Source organism: Mus pahari, chromosome 14, assembly GCF_900095145.1.
Source record: "Mus pahari chromosome 14, PAHARI_EIJ_v1.1, whole genome shotgun sequence".
Classification (NCBI taxonomy): Eukaryota; Metazoa; Chordata; class Mammalia; order Rodentia; family Muridae; genus Mus; species Mus pahari.
The window spans coordinates 84,860,708-84,877,922 of NC_034603.1; the positions used below are offsets into that span (position 1 = coordinate 84,860,708).

Genomic DNA, 17,215 nt, shown 5'->3' on the forward strand with positions numbered 1-17,215 from the left:
CAGGGATCATAAGTTTGCTTGAATCAAAACTTAATTTTTTTTTTTTTTTTTTTTTTTTTGTCTCCTCCACCTTCTGCCGCCCCACTTCTTATAAAGCTCTGACATCTTGTTCCCTGATAGGCCAACAATAGTCAGAGTATTTGTGGGGTACTTTTTTACCATTTGCAGATCTAAATGCTAAGTACTAATTCTTCAGTCCTCTCCAGACTCAGGAACCACCACGGGCAACTGGTGAGCCTGCGGAGCAGAACAGAGTATGTGAATAGATGCAGACCCTCAGTAAATACCTAAAGCTAGCTGCAACAAGTGTGGGAGTGTTCGCTTCCTGCAGGCTCCTGCTAGTGGATGGCCTCTGTTCCATAGCACTAGAACTGACAGACAAGTGGATATGTGTCAGAGGCAAAGGGACTTGATCATGGCCTCTTTGAAGCAGCCATGACCCCTATCCTGTGTTTCCTGATGCTCAGAACAGCCTGACTGTGCGTCTCTGTTGTTTGTATTTGTTTGCTCTGCTATTTTCACTTTCAGTGTTGGGAATGGAACCCCCCGACCTTATATGGACTAAGTGAACATTCTTCCATTGACCACATCCCCAGGCCAGGGAGGCCCATGGCTGAGAACCAGTTATATATGTGCTAGACCATGGGTCTCTGGAGCACAGACCCCAGGTCCTGTCCTCCCCCTCTGTGTTGATTCAGTATAAATGATATGTTGTCACATGAAACTTATTGATGTCAACATAGCCCATGTTGTAGGATGACCTGATACTTGTGTATAAAAGTAAGTTCTGTCCAGGAATGCCAGTGCATGCTTTTAATCCCAGCACTGTGTTAGAGTTAGAGACAGGTGGATCTCTGTGAGTTCAAGACCAGCCTGCTCCTATATAACAAGTTCTAGTCGGGGCTTAACAGTAGAACCCAGTCTCAAAAGTAATAATTATTATTATCATCCCTGGATATTTGTAATGTTTAATAACATGAGATGGCAATGAAACGTAGTCAATTTAAAGCAGAAACAGACTTTGATAATGATCTACCAATTCAGAGTTCTATTTTCAAGCATCAAACTTACAATAGTTAATTCTATGCCTGCAGTTTATATATAACTTTGTGGGTAACTTACCTCATGGAAACTGGGCTCTCAAATAAGTGTGCCCAATGACAAGTGACAGAAGCCTAAAAATGCCCAGGAAGCAACTGAGGGGAGACCTCCTGGCAGCCTAAGCCAGAGCCATGGGTATAGAAAAGGTAGGCTTACTAAATGGAAGACATGGGTTACAAGCCCCTACCTGGACAGGGTGGGTTCTGTGAGGGCCTCTGCTCCTTCCCAGGTGTGGTGAGAGGTGGAATGGTCTTCCCAGCCACAATCTAGATGCTCATTGTCCAGGCTGCTGCTGGTGAGTGACACCTTGGCTTTCTCACAGAAGAGCCCAGCAGGAAGTTGATTGGGAGAAGAGCTTGTTTAACGAACTGGAGGAAAACCTACCCTGCCCTGGTGACATGGACACATCTGTGTGTACATGGAGGAGTTCACACAGTGCTCATTTCTGAAGGATCATCTCTGTCACGTTGTCTTCTCTACAGACCGTGGCTTTGCAAGGGTTCAGGAAAACGCCAGCTTGAAGCTCTTGACTTCTCTTTTTTCCATTTTCTCTCCTTCCTTCCTTCCTTCCCTCCCTCCTTCCTTCCTTCCTTCCTTCCTTCCTTCCTTCCTTCCTTCCTTCCTTCCTTCCTTCCTTCCTTCCTTCCTTCCTTCCTTCCTTCCTTCCTTCCTTCTTTCGTTTCTTTCTTTTTATCAGGGTATCTCTGTGTAGCCCTGACTGTCCTGGAACTCACTCTACAGACCAGGCTGAACTCAAACCCAGAGATCCACCTACCCCTGCCTCCCAAGTACTGGGATTAAAGATGTGCACCAGGACCACCCAACTAGAAGTTTTTTCTTTTAAAAAAAAAAAAAAATTTTTTTTTTTACATTTTTTTTCTTCTGCCTAAATGTATTTGTGTCTACTTTGTACAGTTATAAACAGACGCTCTGACTAGTATGTGCTTCTTACACCCTTTTTTGATTGAGGCAGGAAAATAATTAAGAAGTTGAACTTAAGCCAGTTTACATATAGACCTTGCATAGAATATTACATTGCTGGTCTGCAGGTGTTGAGGGGTTATGTAGAGGAAGGCATGGAGGAGTGTAAAACAAAGGGGAAATACCAGTTTTTTGTGTTCAGCCAATAGGCAACATGCCATTATTATTTTGGCTAGCTTTCAAAAAATAGAAAGGGGATGGGGAAAGGTGGCTCTGGTATGAATTGTCACTGGGTCCTGAAGTAAAATGTTTTTGAGAATTGAGAGAATTTAGTATCCGCTATGATCAGATCATGAAAGCTTAAAGGACCTGCCCATGGATGCTTCCACTCCTGCTGGAATGGGATGGGTGGACCAGTGCCTGAGGTGGCAAAACTCTGTCCAGGTCTACGCCAGGCTGGTTGGGAATAAAGCTGGCAGCTACACAAGAGTTGGCTGACATCAGAGCCTGGTTGCCAAGGGCCATCTTCTCTACAGGGCTGTAGCTCCTGGGAGATGGACTACACCATCTGCAGCTATTTCCTCATCCCTAAAGCAGGAGAGAAACAGGCCCTGAGCCAGAAGGGCTGCACTGAGCAAAGCCATGACCATGGTGCTGTCTACATACCATGCTGCCAGACGCTCCAGGCAGGCACACCTTCCCTACATCATCCCCTCATTGTCTCCTCATACATGCCGTCTCTTGTACGAAAACATGACGACAGATTATTCTTTTAGAGACATTATTGTTTACAGCAAATTTTTCTGTGTTCTACATTGCTGGTTCCCTGGGCTGTAGCAGCTAACAGGTGAGATGGGAGAGATTCTGCCGCCGCCGCCCCCCCCCCCCCCCGTTGGTGGAATTTAGAACACAAAGTACTTTCTCCCTTGGATTTGTTTTGTTTTGGTTTTTATTTGTTTGTTTTTTGAGACAGGGTTTCTCTGTATAGCCCTGGCTGTCCTGGAACTCACTTTGTAGACCAGGCTGGCCTCAAACTCAGTGGGCCAGGTTTGTTTGTGAGCCTCCCTAAGCTTGGTCGCATACTACTGTGGTCAGCATCAACGTTTGAACATAGAGAGCTTCGTTTCCCGCCTGTCCCCCAGCTATGTTAGTTTTTACGTCAAGCAACAAAGCTTGTGTAACTATTTTCAAAGGTTGATATTGAACACAATATGTTCCTTCTGATGACTGTGATAGTTCTTTAGGTGGTCTTGACTTTGCCTGAGCTCCATCCAAAGTAGGAGAATGGGGAGCTGGAGAGATAGCTCAAGAGGTTAAGAGCACTGGCTGCTCCTCCAGAGGACCCAGGTTCCTAGCACCCACATGGCAGCTCACTCCAGTTCCAGAGGATCTGACACCCTCACACAGGCATATATGTAGGTCTAATACCAAATGTAGATATTGAAAATTAAAAAATTAGAGTATATGAGTCAGTGTTCTCCAGAGGAACAGACTTACAGAGTGGAAATTATGTGGGGTGTGTTAGAAGCTAATCCAGCAGTGGCTGTCTGCCAATGGAAGGTCCGAGATTCTAGCAGGTACTCAGTCCATGAGGCTGGATGTCTTAGCTGGCCTTCAGTGTGCAGTAGAATTCCAAACACGTAGGCTCCACTGCCAGTGAATGCACGGACTTTGCAGCTGGAATGAGCAAGCTGATAGCAAGCTTGCTTCCTTGTCCTTATAGAGGCTGCCTGCCAGGGTGTAGCCCAGACCAAAGGTGGATCCTCCCATCTCAAAAGATCCAGGTTAAAAGTGTATCTTCCCACTTCACATGATTTAATTCAGAAAAAAATGTCCCTCCCAGATGTGAACAAGTTGACAATGAGGAATATCCCTCCCAGGTACACACTTGTCAACTAAACACACAGTTTTATCCAAGCAGATGGTATTGTAACAGGAATAGAACCCGTAGGCATTTGGGCTTGTGGCTTCAGGACCTGCTTGGGTCCGATCACGTATATGCTATGTCCATTTGATAATGGATTGCTGCTGTATACACCCTAGTTTATAAGTTGGAGGGTTTGATAACACTCAGCTCATGATGGAAAGTTCAAGTTGCATGGTAACTTGGTGGCCCATTGATTGTCAAATGACCAATTTTCACTAGCAAGCCAAGAGCTGTCTTTCAAAGAGAGAATAGTTGTCTGCAGCTAAGGGTTAATCCTTGACCCAAAATCCCAAAGGTCTCTTCTGTGAGTCATCTGTAGGCCTGCTAAAGGCACAAACAACACCCTGTCTATCACTGAGACCTCAGGCACCATCTCTGCAGGATCATATGGTCCAAGTGGTAGAGTACCCTGCATAGCAGCCTGGACCTGTTGAGAAGTCTTCTCCTGTTCCAGGCTCCACACAAAGCTAGCAGCTTCCCAAGTCACCCGGTCTACGGACCTGATAACACACCCAAGCGAGTAAACGTGCTGTCTCCAGCATCCAGACAGGCCCACTAAACGCTTCTTTCTAAGGGCAGTAACTCAGCCCTCACTTTAGAATAAATGGTACTCATGCCCCATACCATTAGATTCCTAAGAATTTCACCAAGGTAGGTTTTTGAATGTTGGTTGCTGTCTCCTGCACAGCAGGAGCTAGTCCAGTCATCTTGATAGCATCAAGGAAACACTCAGGGGTTAAGGTGTGGGCGGGTTGGTTGGTGGGTTGGTTGGTTGGTGGTTTTTGTTGTTGTTTTGTAGTCCTGGGATGGAACCCAGGACCTTAGATGTGCTGGGCAGGTACTCTACCACTGAGCCATTTTTCATTGAGAATTGAGAACTTAAGATAAAAAGCTAGTTTTCTCCCCAAAACTAGTTCTTAGTTGATTCATTGGCAGATGGGAGGAGAATCTAATTTTGAGTTTTGTTTCATCTTTTTCCAGATCTTGGTCACAGTGGATTGGTAGATCATTATGAAAATTCCCACTGGGGACAGCATCCCTCTTACAGAAGTGAAGCCAACTGCAGCTGGGATAAAGTGATAATAGACAGGACTGACCAGGAGGTGTGGCCGTCCATCCCTGTAATCGAGACGGAATCTGCCTCAGAATGTCCTACGGACACTGACTCTGCCTCCAACTGTGGCTCAGAGAACAGTAGCATGGCTACAGGGAGCGCCCAGAGCAGCTTCCCAGGCCACCTGAAGAAGACAAACGGCAGTCATGGCACCAATGGCGCACTCATCCAAAGCCCTTCTAACCAGAGTGCCCTTGGGGCAGGAGGAACCAATGGGAACGGGGGCGTGGCCAGAGTGTGGGGTGTAGCCACAAGCTCCAGCTCTGGCCTGGCTCACTGCTCTGTTGGTGGTGGAGATGGGAAAATGGACAACATGATTGGAGATGGGAGAAGTCAGAATTGTTGGGGTGCTTCTAACTCCAATGCGGGCATTAATCTCAACCTTAATCCGAACGCCAACCCAGCTGCCTGGCCTGTACTTGGGCATGAAGGAACTGTGGCAACAGGCAACCCTTCCAGTATTTGCAGTCCAGTCAGTGCCATAGGTCAGAATATGGGCAGCCAGAATGGGAACCCAGTGGGCACCCTAGGTGCCTGGGGAAACTTGCTGCCCCAAGAGAGCACAGAACCACAGACATCCACTTCTCAGAATGTGTCTTTCAGCGTACAACCTCAGAACCTTAACACTGATGGACCAAATAACACTAACCCCATGAACTCTTCACCAAACCCTATCAATGCAATGCAGACGAACGGACTGCCAAACTGGGGCATGGCTGTTGGCATGGGGGCCATCATCCCACCCCACCTGCAAGGCCTTCCTGGTGCTAACGGATCATCAGTCTCTCAAGGCAGTGGGAGTGGTGGGGAAGGAATGGGCAGTTCTGTGTGGGGACTGTCCCCTGGTAACCCTGCCACAGGAAGTACCAATTGTGGGTTCAGTCAGGGGAATGGAGACACTGTGAAGTCAGCATTAAGTGCTAAGCAGAATGGATCCAGCAGTGCTGTGCAGAAGGAAGGGAATGGAGGGAACGCCTGGGACTCAGGGCCTCCTGCAGGGCCCGGCATCCTTGCCTGGGGAAGGGGCAGTAGCACCAATGGCATTGGTAATATCCATTCAGGAGCTTGGGGCCATCCCAGCCGAAGTTCTTCTAATGGTGTGAATGGGGAGTGGGGGAAGCCCCCAAACCAGCATTCCAGTAGTGACATCGGTGGGAAAGGATCAACAGGGTGGGACAGTGCCAGTGCTGCCAGCCAGACCCCTGCCCTGCAGCCTGGCAGTGAACACATGAACTCATGGGCCAAAGCCACATCTTCTGGAACTACAGCAAGTGAAGGAAGCAGTGATGGGTCCGGCAATCACAATGAAGGAAACACTGGGAGGGAAGGAGCAGGAGAGGGCCGGAGGCGAGACAAGGGGGTTCTAGACCAAGGCCACCTCCAGTTGCCAAGGAATGATCTTGACCCAAGAGTTTTGTCTAACAGTGGTTGGGGACAGACTCCCGTAAAGCAAAACACTGCCTGGGAATTTGAAGAGTCCCCTAGGTCTGAAAGGAAAAATGACAATGGGACAGAGGCCTGGGGTAGTATAGCTACTCAGCCTTCAAACTCAGGGGGGAAGACTGATGGGTCCATCATGAACAGTACAAATACCTCTTCAGTATCGGGGTGGGTCAGCTCGCCACCTGCCGCCGTGCCAGCAAACACAAGCTGGGGAGACAGCAACAACAAAGCGCCAAGTGGCCCAGGAGTTTGGGGGGACTCAATAAGCTCTACTGCTGTTAACAATGCTGCTGCCACCAAGAGTGGCCATGCTTGGAGTGGGACTGTAAACCAAGAGGACAAATCACCCACCTGGGGTGAGCCTCAGAAACCCAAATCCCAAAACTGGGGAGATGGACAAAGAGCAAACCCAGCCTGGAGCGCAGGAGCAGGAGACTGGGCAGATTCATCGTCTGTCCTTGGACATCTAGGGGATGGAAAGAAAAATGGATCTGGATGGGATGCTGATGGTAATAGGTCAGGGTCTGGTTGGAATGATGCCACAAGATGTGGGACCAGTGGCTGGGGCAGTGGCACAAATGCTAAGGTGAATCCAGGTACAAACTGGGGGGAGTCTCTCAAGCCTGGTCCCCAGCAGAACTGGGCTCATAAGCCTCAAGACAACAATGTGAGTAACTGGGGAGGAGCTGCTTCTGTTAAGCAGACAGGGACGGGGTGGATTGGGGGGCCACTGCCAGTCAAGCAGAAGGACAGCAGTGAGGCGACTGGCTGGGAGGAGCCTTCCCCACCCTCCATCCGACGCAAAATGGAAATTGATGATGGTACCTCAGCTTGGGGGGACCCAAGCACCTACAACAATAAAACTGTAAACATGTGGGACAGAAACAATCCAGTCATCCAGAGCAGTACCACAGCCCCTGCCACCCCCACGACCCCCACCTCGAGCAGCACCACACACCGGGCCGAGACGCCGCCTTCACACCAGGCTGGCACTCAGCTGAATCGGTCACCACTGCTCGGGCCAGGTATGCTGGGGGCCCTCTGGTCATACCATTGGTGTGTAGTCCATTCCTGTGTGAATTCTTGGACTGATACTCTCATAGCTAATGACTAAGTAGTGTAGCTGGTTCCCAAGGGAAGAAACAAAGCAAATTCTTCTAGTAGTTTGCCAGGGAAAGAAGTACTGGGTGGTGTGCTCAGTACTGCCAGGGCTCCAGCCTTGGGGTCCTTTTCATCACGCTTCCAACAACCATAGGCTAATTTTAATTTTGTTTTGAACTTAAGTTTTACTGCGTTGTACTCTGCTTGTTTGGGTTCCTTGTCAGCTATGGAACCTTTGGGCAATTGTTATTCTTTTATAGGAGCAACTCTGAAGCCTTTCTGCCATATGGCTATAGTCTTTGTCTGCTGAAATCACTTGTTTGTGGTTCTGTGTATCTCCTTGGCCTTTGCCCAGTTGATGAAGCTTTACTTTATCGTAGACACTACCCAGTCAAGTACAAACAAGCTCATTCTTCTGCCCTGTACTGTACATGAAGTCTGGGTCTGCCCCATACCATAATGCATCATCTAGCCTTTGCGTGGCACCTAGCACTGATGAGGAAGGAAAGAGGCCTGGGATACCTCCTGTTGTTGTGTCTTCTTCTGCAAGATGTCTTCATTGCTAGATAAAACAAGTTGTTTTCAGCCCTGGCCTTTTTTTTTTTTTTTTTTTTTTTTTGGTTTTTCGAGACAGGGTTTCTCGGTATAGCCCAGGCTGTCCTGGAACTCACTCTGTAGACCAGGCTGGCCTCAAAGTCAGAAATCCGCCCGCCTCTGCTTCCCGAGGGCTGGGATTAAAGGCGTGCGCCACCACGCCCGGCTGCCCTGGCCTTTCTTAAGTTGCTGTGGCACTTGATGCAATAGGCCGCCAGTCCCAGAGAATCTGATGAGTCTACAGCAAAGCTGCCCACTCGTAGGTTTGAAGTTCCGCCCCAAGTTGTATTTTTATTTCAGTTGCAAGTTAAATGCAAAATGGGACTGACTTATGTTTGGATTCTGTGCTCTATAAAAGTAGGAAAGAAGATGCTGGGATGATCCAGCTGGAGGCACGGGAAGCTTAAGTAGCTGTGAGAGACCAGGAGCCTGTGCTAAAACACGGGTGACACAGGTGGGATGCAGGTACAAAGTGCTGTGCTCCAAGCACAGAGTAAGCCTGACTCTTGGAAACTGTACTCACCAAATGGCAGCACTTGTGTGTCCAATTTACAGCATAACCCTATTCTGAAATCAGGTACAGGCAAGGAACTAGAGGAAGCGTCAAGAGACCTGCCCTCACAGATTGACTTTCTGACCTCCTGCTCTTCCTTAGACAGCCAGGCCCCAAACCAGCCTTGTCTGCGTTGTAGCACTTAGAACTCTGTCCTTGAGGCAGTATTGCAGAACTTGAGCAATGACTGAGGTCACTGTGTCTGTGTGCCCATTTGTAGGAGCTGTCCTCACAAGACAGCAGCTTCCTGCAGTTACACTTCCCGGTGCGTTTAGTGGTCGTCTGGGAGGCACTGAGCTTACAGATGGTGTGCAGGAGCTGAAGGCCCTGCTGTAAATATGTGCCATGCTGTGCGTGGGGCAGAGGCTGCAGCCCCTTATCGAACTTAGCTGCACTCTGAGCCCTGTCCCATGTGCCTCTAGGATCAGGCTTAAAGTCAGGTTGCTTCTTGGTAAAGCTACTCTGTCCCAAAGACTGCTCTTCCATGAGTGTCACTGAGTCCCAGATGTAGAGCCCTGCTTGTGGTTTTAGCTTTTCCTTCTTGTTCTGTGTTTTTGAGGGGCTTGAAGGGGTAGTTCTTTATAAAAGTTTGGGGGGGGGTGTAGTGTGCTTATGTGTGTATTTTCACATGTATGTGGACATGAGAGGAAGCAGGTGTACGTATATATTATTACTTGTCGAGATCAGAGGTTGATACTAGGCATCTTCAGTCACGTTCCTCCTTGTATACTGAGACTCAAGTAGTCCACCTAGGTAACTTGCTCAATGGATCTCTCCTCCTGCTCCTGTGCACTGGGATTGCAGGAGCCTAGAGTGTAGTCCTCTTGTTTATATGGCAGCCACTTTACCTCCTGGCCCATCTCTCCAAGATTTCCTGAGTTTAAATGTACCCTAAAAGTCAAGAGGAGGAATTCTTTCCACCTAGACATCTTAAGGTTTCTTCATAGTCATTCTGAGCCCAGTGTGCAGGAGAGTGTCACTTCCACTAGTGGCCTTGGTAGAGGCTCAGAGAGGCTGTTAGAGTAGGTGCTGAGTGCTGGTTGACTGCCGAATATAAACTGGCTTCTGTGGCCTTGAGATTGCTTAACAGGGAAAGGTGCATGCCACCAAGCCTTCGAATGCATTTGTTTCCTGGGCCTTACATGGTGGAAGGGGAGAACTGACGCCTCCAAGTTGTTCCCTGCCGTGCACTAGTCTTCTCTCCTCAAAAATAGGGATTGTGACTTAAAACAAACTAAGGTAAAGATGTTGGCTTAAAATGCTCTGTGGCCAGTCAGCCTTCTGAAGAAGAGGTGAGTGGACAGTCAGCAGCAACCTTGCTCCATACCATCTTCTGCTCCCATTCCATGATGCATGCACGGGACAATTGGGAAGAACAGGTAGGAACTCTGGAGTAATTGGACATCATGAAGAAGGTCTTACAGCAGTAAGCAAGCTGCAAAGAGGCCCAAGGGCAAGTGAGACTTTTGTAGGCATCTGGACAGTGTCTAGAGGCCCCATGAACCATGAAACAGTTCTGAGCGGAGCTTGAAGGCTTAGGCTTTAAACTAGTCATTCTCACTCAGGGAAGCCTGTGATGGCAGTCTAGGGGGATAGCCTCAGTGTGAAGGGGGCACTTAAAAGGAACAGTGCCTGGAAAAGCAAAGAAGTGGCTCAGAGTTGGGGGACTGGATTCTGGTGGGTGGGGATGACACCAGAGTATGAGATCTCAGCATAGAGTTCGCTGAAGAGGCCGCTGTGGGAAAGTAAGTGGATAAGTAATTATGGCCAACAAACCTACTTGGAGGCTAGAGAGGGTGGGTGCGCTGAGCTACAGCTCTGTGAACAAGCGCTTCGTTAGCTGCTGAAGGCCCTCAGGTTCAGTTCCCAGCCCCAGAAAGAGAATGCCTCAAGTAGCAGTACCGGACACATACAAAAGCTAATAGAAAGGGCATGTAGAGAGATGGGTCCAAGTGGAAAGGTCCCTCTATCAGCTAAGTGAGCCCCTACTCCAGCCTGTAGATGAGGTCAAGGCCAAGTTCCCAGTCAGGCCATCTTAGTGGCCAAGAGCTTGAGGGCACCATCACTCTCCATGAAGGGGAAAGAAAGTGTGAGAGTAGAGATGTGAGGTCTGACTGCCCAAAAGGTTACCTGGCAATGACATACCCAATAATGAGTAAAATGGTCATCATTGAGCCTGTGTGGGACCTACAGGCCAGGGAGGGAAGATGACAAGAGCCTAGGGAGGCAGTACATGGTTAAGGGTCAAGCCTGGGCACTGAACAGCTCCTAGGATATGATTGTAAGATTCAGCAGCTGGGGTGGAAGGAGTGTCCCTTAAGTGTGCATTTGCATGTCACTATCCCACACGTGCACCCCTGGTGCCTCAATGCACCCTCTAGTATCACTTGCCACCTAGAAATTCTGGATGGATCTCTCTGAGGCTCTTTGTCCTGGATAAAAGTTTTAAGTTACATATTGTACCCAGACCCACAGATGTTCCCAGTTGGTACATATTTTTTTTGTGAATCAGCATTTTTAGTAAAAGAAAACAAACAGCAAAAAAAAAAAAAAAAAAAACCCAGAGTTTTGTTAGAAGCCTGGAAGGTAGGACACAATGGCATCGTGTGGCAGCATCCCACTAGAGTGAATGAAGGGCTATGGTCCCAGTTACACACTTGCACCAGCCCATTGGGCCCCAGCACTGGGACTAGCCGAAAGGTCTGGGCCGAGTTTCTTATACTGAACTCAATTATATTAACTGTCTGCTGCTCTAGCATCTAAACATCTAGTTCCTGGTTTGGTTATGTGTAGGTTTATGTCAATGTATGGGTATGTGTTCATGTGAATACAAATGCCCTCAAATGCCAAAGACGTTGGATTGGATCCCTTGGAGAAGTTACATACGAGTTGTAAGGTGCTTGGCATGGGTGCTGGGAACTGAGCTCAGGTCCTCTGGAAGAACTACAAGAGCTCTTAACTGCTGAACCATCTCTCAGGTCCCAGTTCCTGGTTTTGTAACTGATAAACGACTGTTGCTAAGCACTCCAATCTCAAGAACTTGAAAGAATGAAGAAAATGAGGAGTAAAGGTAACTGATGGGGGTGAGGGGGGATTAAAAAAAAAAAAAGCTAGGCGGCCGGGTGTGGTGGTGCACGCCTTTAATCCCAGCACCTGGGAGGCAGAGGCAGGAGAATTTCTGAGTTTGAGGCCAGCCTGGTCTACAGAGTGAGTTCCAGGACAGCCAGGGCTATACAGAGAAACCCTGTCTCGAAAAAAGAAAAGGAGAAAAAAAAAAAAAAAGCTAGGCATAGCGGTGCATACCTTTAATCCCAGCATTCAAAAGGCAGAGACAGTTAGATTTCTGTGAGTTCAAGGCCGACCTGATTTATATAGTGAGGTCTAGGGAAGCCAGAGGAAGCGGAATTTGAATATTAAAACTCAGTGTATGGAGTATGTGGTATAATGCACATTCTTGCAATCTCAGCCCTCAGGAGGCAAAGGCAGAAAGATCAGAAGTTTGAAGCCACCCTGGACTATGTAGTTAAGTTCTAGGCCAGCCAGAACTAGATGTGAGAAACTGGTTGAAAACAATAATGGAGGCTGGAGAGATTGCTCAGTGGTTAAGAGCACTGACTGCTCTCTCAAAGGTCCTGAGTTCAAATCCCAGCAACCACATGGTGGCTCTTAACCATCTGTAATGGGATCCAGTAACCTCTTCTAGGGCATCTGAAGACAGCTGCAGTGTACTTAGATATAATAATAAATAATCTTGAAAGAAAAAGAGAGAGAAAGAAAGAAAGGAGAAAGAAAGAAAACAATTATGGTACAGCATAGCAGGAGAAAGGCCAGCACCAGGTCTCCGCATTGTGATCTGTATATGGTAAAAATCGCAAGTACCATGAGAAGAGTTAGTACTTTAAAATGGCCATCACAAGCTGGCAGTGCTGCCTCGTGGCTTTAATCCCAGGGGTCGGGAGGCAGAGGCAGGAGAATCTCAGACTTTGGAGGAAACCTGGTCCACACAGCAAGCTCCAGGACAGCCAGAGTTACATAGTAAGACCCTATCTCAAAAGAGGGGAGGCGGTACCACCATGGCCCTCACAGCATGAAGTAGTCCCACCATATATGCACATGTGTGCATTCAGGTGTAAGTGTGTGCACATGGGTATGGAGACTGGAGGGGAACACCTAAGAGAGTGGTGACCCATGGGACTGGAGCTTACCGGTTTGACTAGATTGGATCTTCCTGTCTTTCCAGTACTGGGATTCTAAGAATTCACTGTGTAACTATTTTATGAAAGCACACATGACTACCAAATTTAAAAGCAGAAAGGTGTACCATTGACTTCCTTCTAAATGCAAAACTGGTCTTCCCAGACCCCGTGTCCCCTCTTCAGCTTCTGGAGTCTGCATATTCTTAAAGGTATAGCAGTATCATAGAAGCTTCTGTGAATTTAGATACCATTAACAAAGACAATGTTTTTCCTATCTGTTCGGCCCCTGCATAGAAACGGCCAAGTTCAGTGTGTGGTATAGCATGTGATGGTGTCATGTGTTTTTCTTATAGTGTCATTCTCCTCTCCCATGGGGACAGAGTGGCCGCACTTTGCCCCACATTGCCTATGGTATTGAAATCTCAGACCTAAAACAAGCTACCTCAGAATTGCAAGTAACCCGAGCCTGTGTTTTGCAAGCTTGTTAAGTGAAGGTGTTCTTTGACCCCAGAGAATTAGCAAGCAGGATTCCACACAGACTGCTGGATGATGGCCACAGCAGCTGCCAGGCTGGATCAGACACGCTGAAGCACAGGCGTAGGCTTTTCATGACTCCACTCAGATCCTTCATCCCAGCAAAAGCATCCATCACTTTAGTGCTAAACCATGTTTTTGTTGTTGATAAAACTTGGTATTTTGTAGGAATTCTGCTTTTCTTTGACCTGTGCTGGTTTTATGTAATTTCTATTTATGTCAGAAAATATGGCTTCTCCATGAACATCATTTTTTGTATTCAATCTTACAGGGATAAATGATACAAAACAGTTTTTGCCTGGTTCTTATATTGGTAGTGAGTTTCCGGAAGTCTATTTAAAACCCATGTGTGTTAGGAAATTTTTTGTACTTTGGCTAACTGGCTTGTTTGGACCAGACCCAGCCTCACTTTGGGTTAGAACAGTAGTAATAGCCTGAAGAAATGTCCCTGTACCTGTCATCAGATTTGCAGCTGCTGTGGAGTGCTCACAGGCTATGCTGACACAGGATACAGTCACAGCTCTCTACTGCACTTCACATTGTTTCCTCCTGATTGCTGATTGTGAGTCAGGCTGTCTGGCAGAACCTGAAGCTGTTACATCATCTTGCAACCAAGCTGCTACTTTGACCTCTAATGGGAAATGGCTGAGAACAAGAAAGAGTAAAGTCAGAAGTTATTTGTTTTAAAACAGATTCTGTAAAGTGCCAGGGAGCCTGATTATCTAGTGTACTTGGAGATGGGTATTCCCTAGCACTTAATTAGCTTGCAGGCACACAAGAAGCAGTAATATTAATAAAGCAGAAGAGTAGTACTGTTCAGGGTACTGTCCTCAGTGATAGCTGGGTCTCAAAAGTGCTACTGTGGGATTTGGATTGGATTAGGTTTTGTTCTGTTGCTGGTGGGGTAGGTTTCTGATTTCTACACAGGCTGGCCTCAGACCTGTAGCTGTTGTCTTTCCTGGCTGTTTATTTCATCCCTGAGCATCATTGTTTCACCTAAACGCTCTGGTCATTTTTAGAGGGATTGGTGTTGGGGAAAGATGCTTACAGAGGGCAGCATATAGATGATCCAGACAAGATCAGGGACCTCCCCCACCATCTGTTGTCCAACAGTGAGTGAAGTCGCAGTTTGTCACGTTCTGGAGCCTGTAGACAGTGTACCAAAGTAGAATTAGTAGCTCCCCATGAGAGTCTTGAAGTCAGCGCAAGGGAAGAATGCTCTGGAGAAGCCTGATTGAAGAGGCCTTCTGCATCCTACCTGAGGCTGCTCACCGGGGGTCTATGGCTGACTTTGCATTTGGGTCCACTGCTCCTGGTTCCAAAGCTTACTTTTCAGACACAAATATGAGAAGCTTTTATAGACTGAGCTTACGTGAGTAAGCCATGTGTCATTCACTACACTGAACCTTGGCAGCGCTTGACTTCTGCCTAGGTCGGTGATTGGTGCTGTCTTCCAGTGGCAAAAGCTAGAGAACAGTGTCCTTGCTTCAAGACCTCCCTCCTGGGGACTTCCCTCCTCTTCTGTGTGAATCAGAGAGGCTGTGACACCAGGACTCTAGGATTAGCCTCCAGTCACCGGCCAGAGTGAGTCCATTTTCAGCAACATTGCAACAGAAGAGAGGTCTGAGTGACTTGTCCTTTCTGTAGCTATGGGCAGGAAGGAGGATTCTGCTTTCCTGTATTTTGTAGGGGGCTGTGGGGATTAGTGTATCTGTACAGTATTGGGAAAGGTGCCTAAACATGAAAGCCTGTGAACCTCATACACAGCGTCCACTGTAGGATGTTTATTTAAAAATAAATAAATGGGTGGCAGTTGGAAATCCAGTGTGGTCCCTTAAAATCCTATTAAGTGAATGCACTCACATTTACACACAAGGAAAATTCTTCTGACAGTATATATATATATATATATATAAAATTTAAAAATGCTTGTTTGCTTGGGTTTTGTCCGTTGGTTGGTCGGGGGAAGCAGGGGGTGTTGTGTGCTATTGCACTAAGCTTCACCCTCCAGCCCCACCAGTGCTGGTCTGTTTGATCCATCCAACTGTTTTACACCTTTACCCAAAGGTGTCAGGTTTGCTCTAGTGACAACACTTAAGCATTTGACATTGTTTTAATGCTGTGTGTTTAAAACTATTGTCTATAAACAGAAAATGCTTGCTCTGAACCAGAATTATTTAGTATATTTCAGTTTGTCACATATCTTCTAGAGACTAGACCCTGGGTATTTGTGAGTCTTTCCAGAGCTGAGCTTGGCCCAGGAAGATAGTTTGCTGGGTGGTTCTTCCACTTCTCCCCAAGGCTTTGGGATGATCCTTAACCCGAACCAAAACTTTCTACAAAAAATGGATTAATTAATTACTGTGGTCTGACTGTTTATTTGAACTTACTTAATTATGCTGTTAGTATCTTGTAATGTGGCCTCGGAAGACTTGGCCGTGGAGGAATGCCAGGTCGGTGGAATCCTGACCCTGCTTTCCGCCGCCAACTCGGCGCTCTTCTGATGACTGCTCACAGTAACACGTCATCTGTGGGAATCCTCTTCAGTTAATCGCCCCCATAAACTTGAAAAACTGCTTCTCAGTTTGGTTACTGATTTCTGTGTAATTGCTGGTGGTGCTGTAACTGATTGGGATAACTCACCAGTTATTGTTAACAATTTGCTTAAACTGTTGCCCAGCAAAGAGCTTGAAATTTAAAATGATTCATAGCTACATGCACTTTTTGTCATTAATCAGGGTTACTGCATCTAATTAGAATAAAGAGTGCTGTGGGAACCAGTTCCATACTATCATTAGTAAGAAAATTAACAAATTTCACAATTGCGATACTCTTCATATTGAGACCAAACAGTTTGGAGCTGGTCACACCCTGTGCTCTCCTGCTCAGCCTCTGAGCTGATCCACCATGTGGAGTTGCAGTTGGCACTGCCAGCACGGGCAGGGGCTCCTTGGACATGCAGCATGATGAGGTACCGTTAATTTGGAATGGCACAGCTTGACTTTCACTTGCGTTCTCCCCTTCCCAGTTTCATCCGGCTGGGGAGAGATGCCCAGTGTTCACTCCAAGGCCGAGAACTCCTGGGGAGAGCCATCTTCCCCTTGTACTCTGGTGGACAATGGCACAGCGGCGTGGGGGAAACCTCCCAGCAGTGGCAGTGGGTGGGACCATCCTGCAGAGCCAGTGGTGCCATTTGGAAGAGCCAGCGCTCCTGCTGCCGCCCCAGCCCTGTGCAAACCAGGTACGCGAACTTGCCTGGGCCTAGCAACAACGACAATGTGGTTCACGGGGTGGAGAGGTAGATCAGTAAGGAAGGTTACTAGCTGTGCAAGTCTAAGGAATCGAGTTCAAATCTCCAGTGCCTACATAAGAAGCCAGGCGTGGCTACAGCTCCCCGGTCAGCTAGCGTAGCCAAAATGGCTAGCTTCACCATATCATAAGGGAATAAGGTAAAAGTGATAGAAGTCACCACCTGATGCATTCCTTTGCCCTTCATGTGCACACATGGGTTATGAATCTATAGATTTATATGCCTGTTGTACCACACGTGAAATCAAATGGATCTGAGGATTTTTTTTTCACTGAATTTTAGAGCTTATCTTTTTTTTTTTTTTTTTTTTTTTTTTTTTGGAGACAGGGTTTTCTCTGTATAGCCCTGGCTGTCCTGATTGAGGTCTTACTTAGCATGTTGCAAGGTCCTGGCTTACATCATCCCTATCTTGAAAAGACCT

At 47.3% G+C, this 17,215-nt stretch overlaps 1 protein-coding gene across 3 annotated transcripts in view; it reads left to right on the forward strand.

Annotated features, from left to right (window-relative positions):
• The window catches only part of Tnrc6c (trinucleotide repeat containing adaptor 6C), a 109,968-nt gene that overhangs the window by 61,151 nt on the left and 31,602 nt on the right, over positions 1 to 17,215 (forward strand). For all 3 annotated transcript variants that reach the window (XM_029546409.1, XM_021213924.2, XM_021213926.2), the window contains exons 5-6: positions 4,931 to 7,531; positions 16,513 to 16,725. In XM_029546409.1, coding sequence (XP_029402269.1) covers positions 4,931 to 7,531; positions 16,513 to 16,725 — 2,814 coding nt within the window. The remainder of the gene's footprint in view (positions 1 to 4,930; positions 7,532 to 16,512; positions 16,726 to 17,215) is intronic.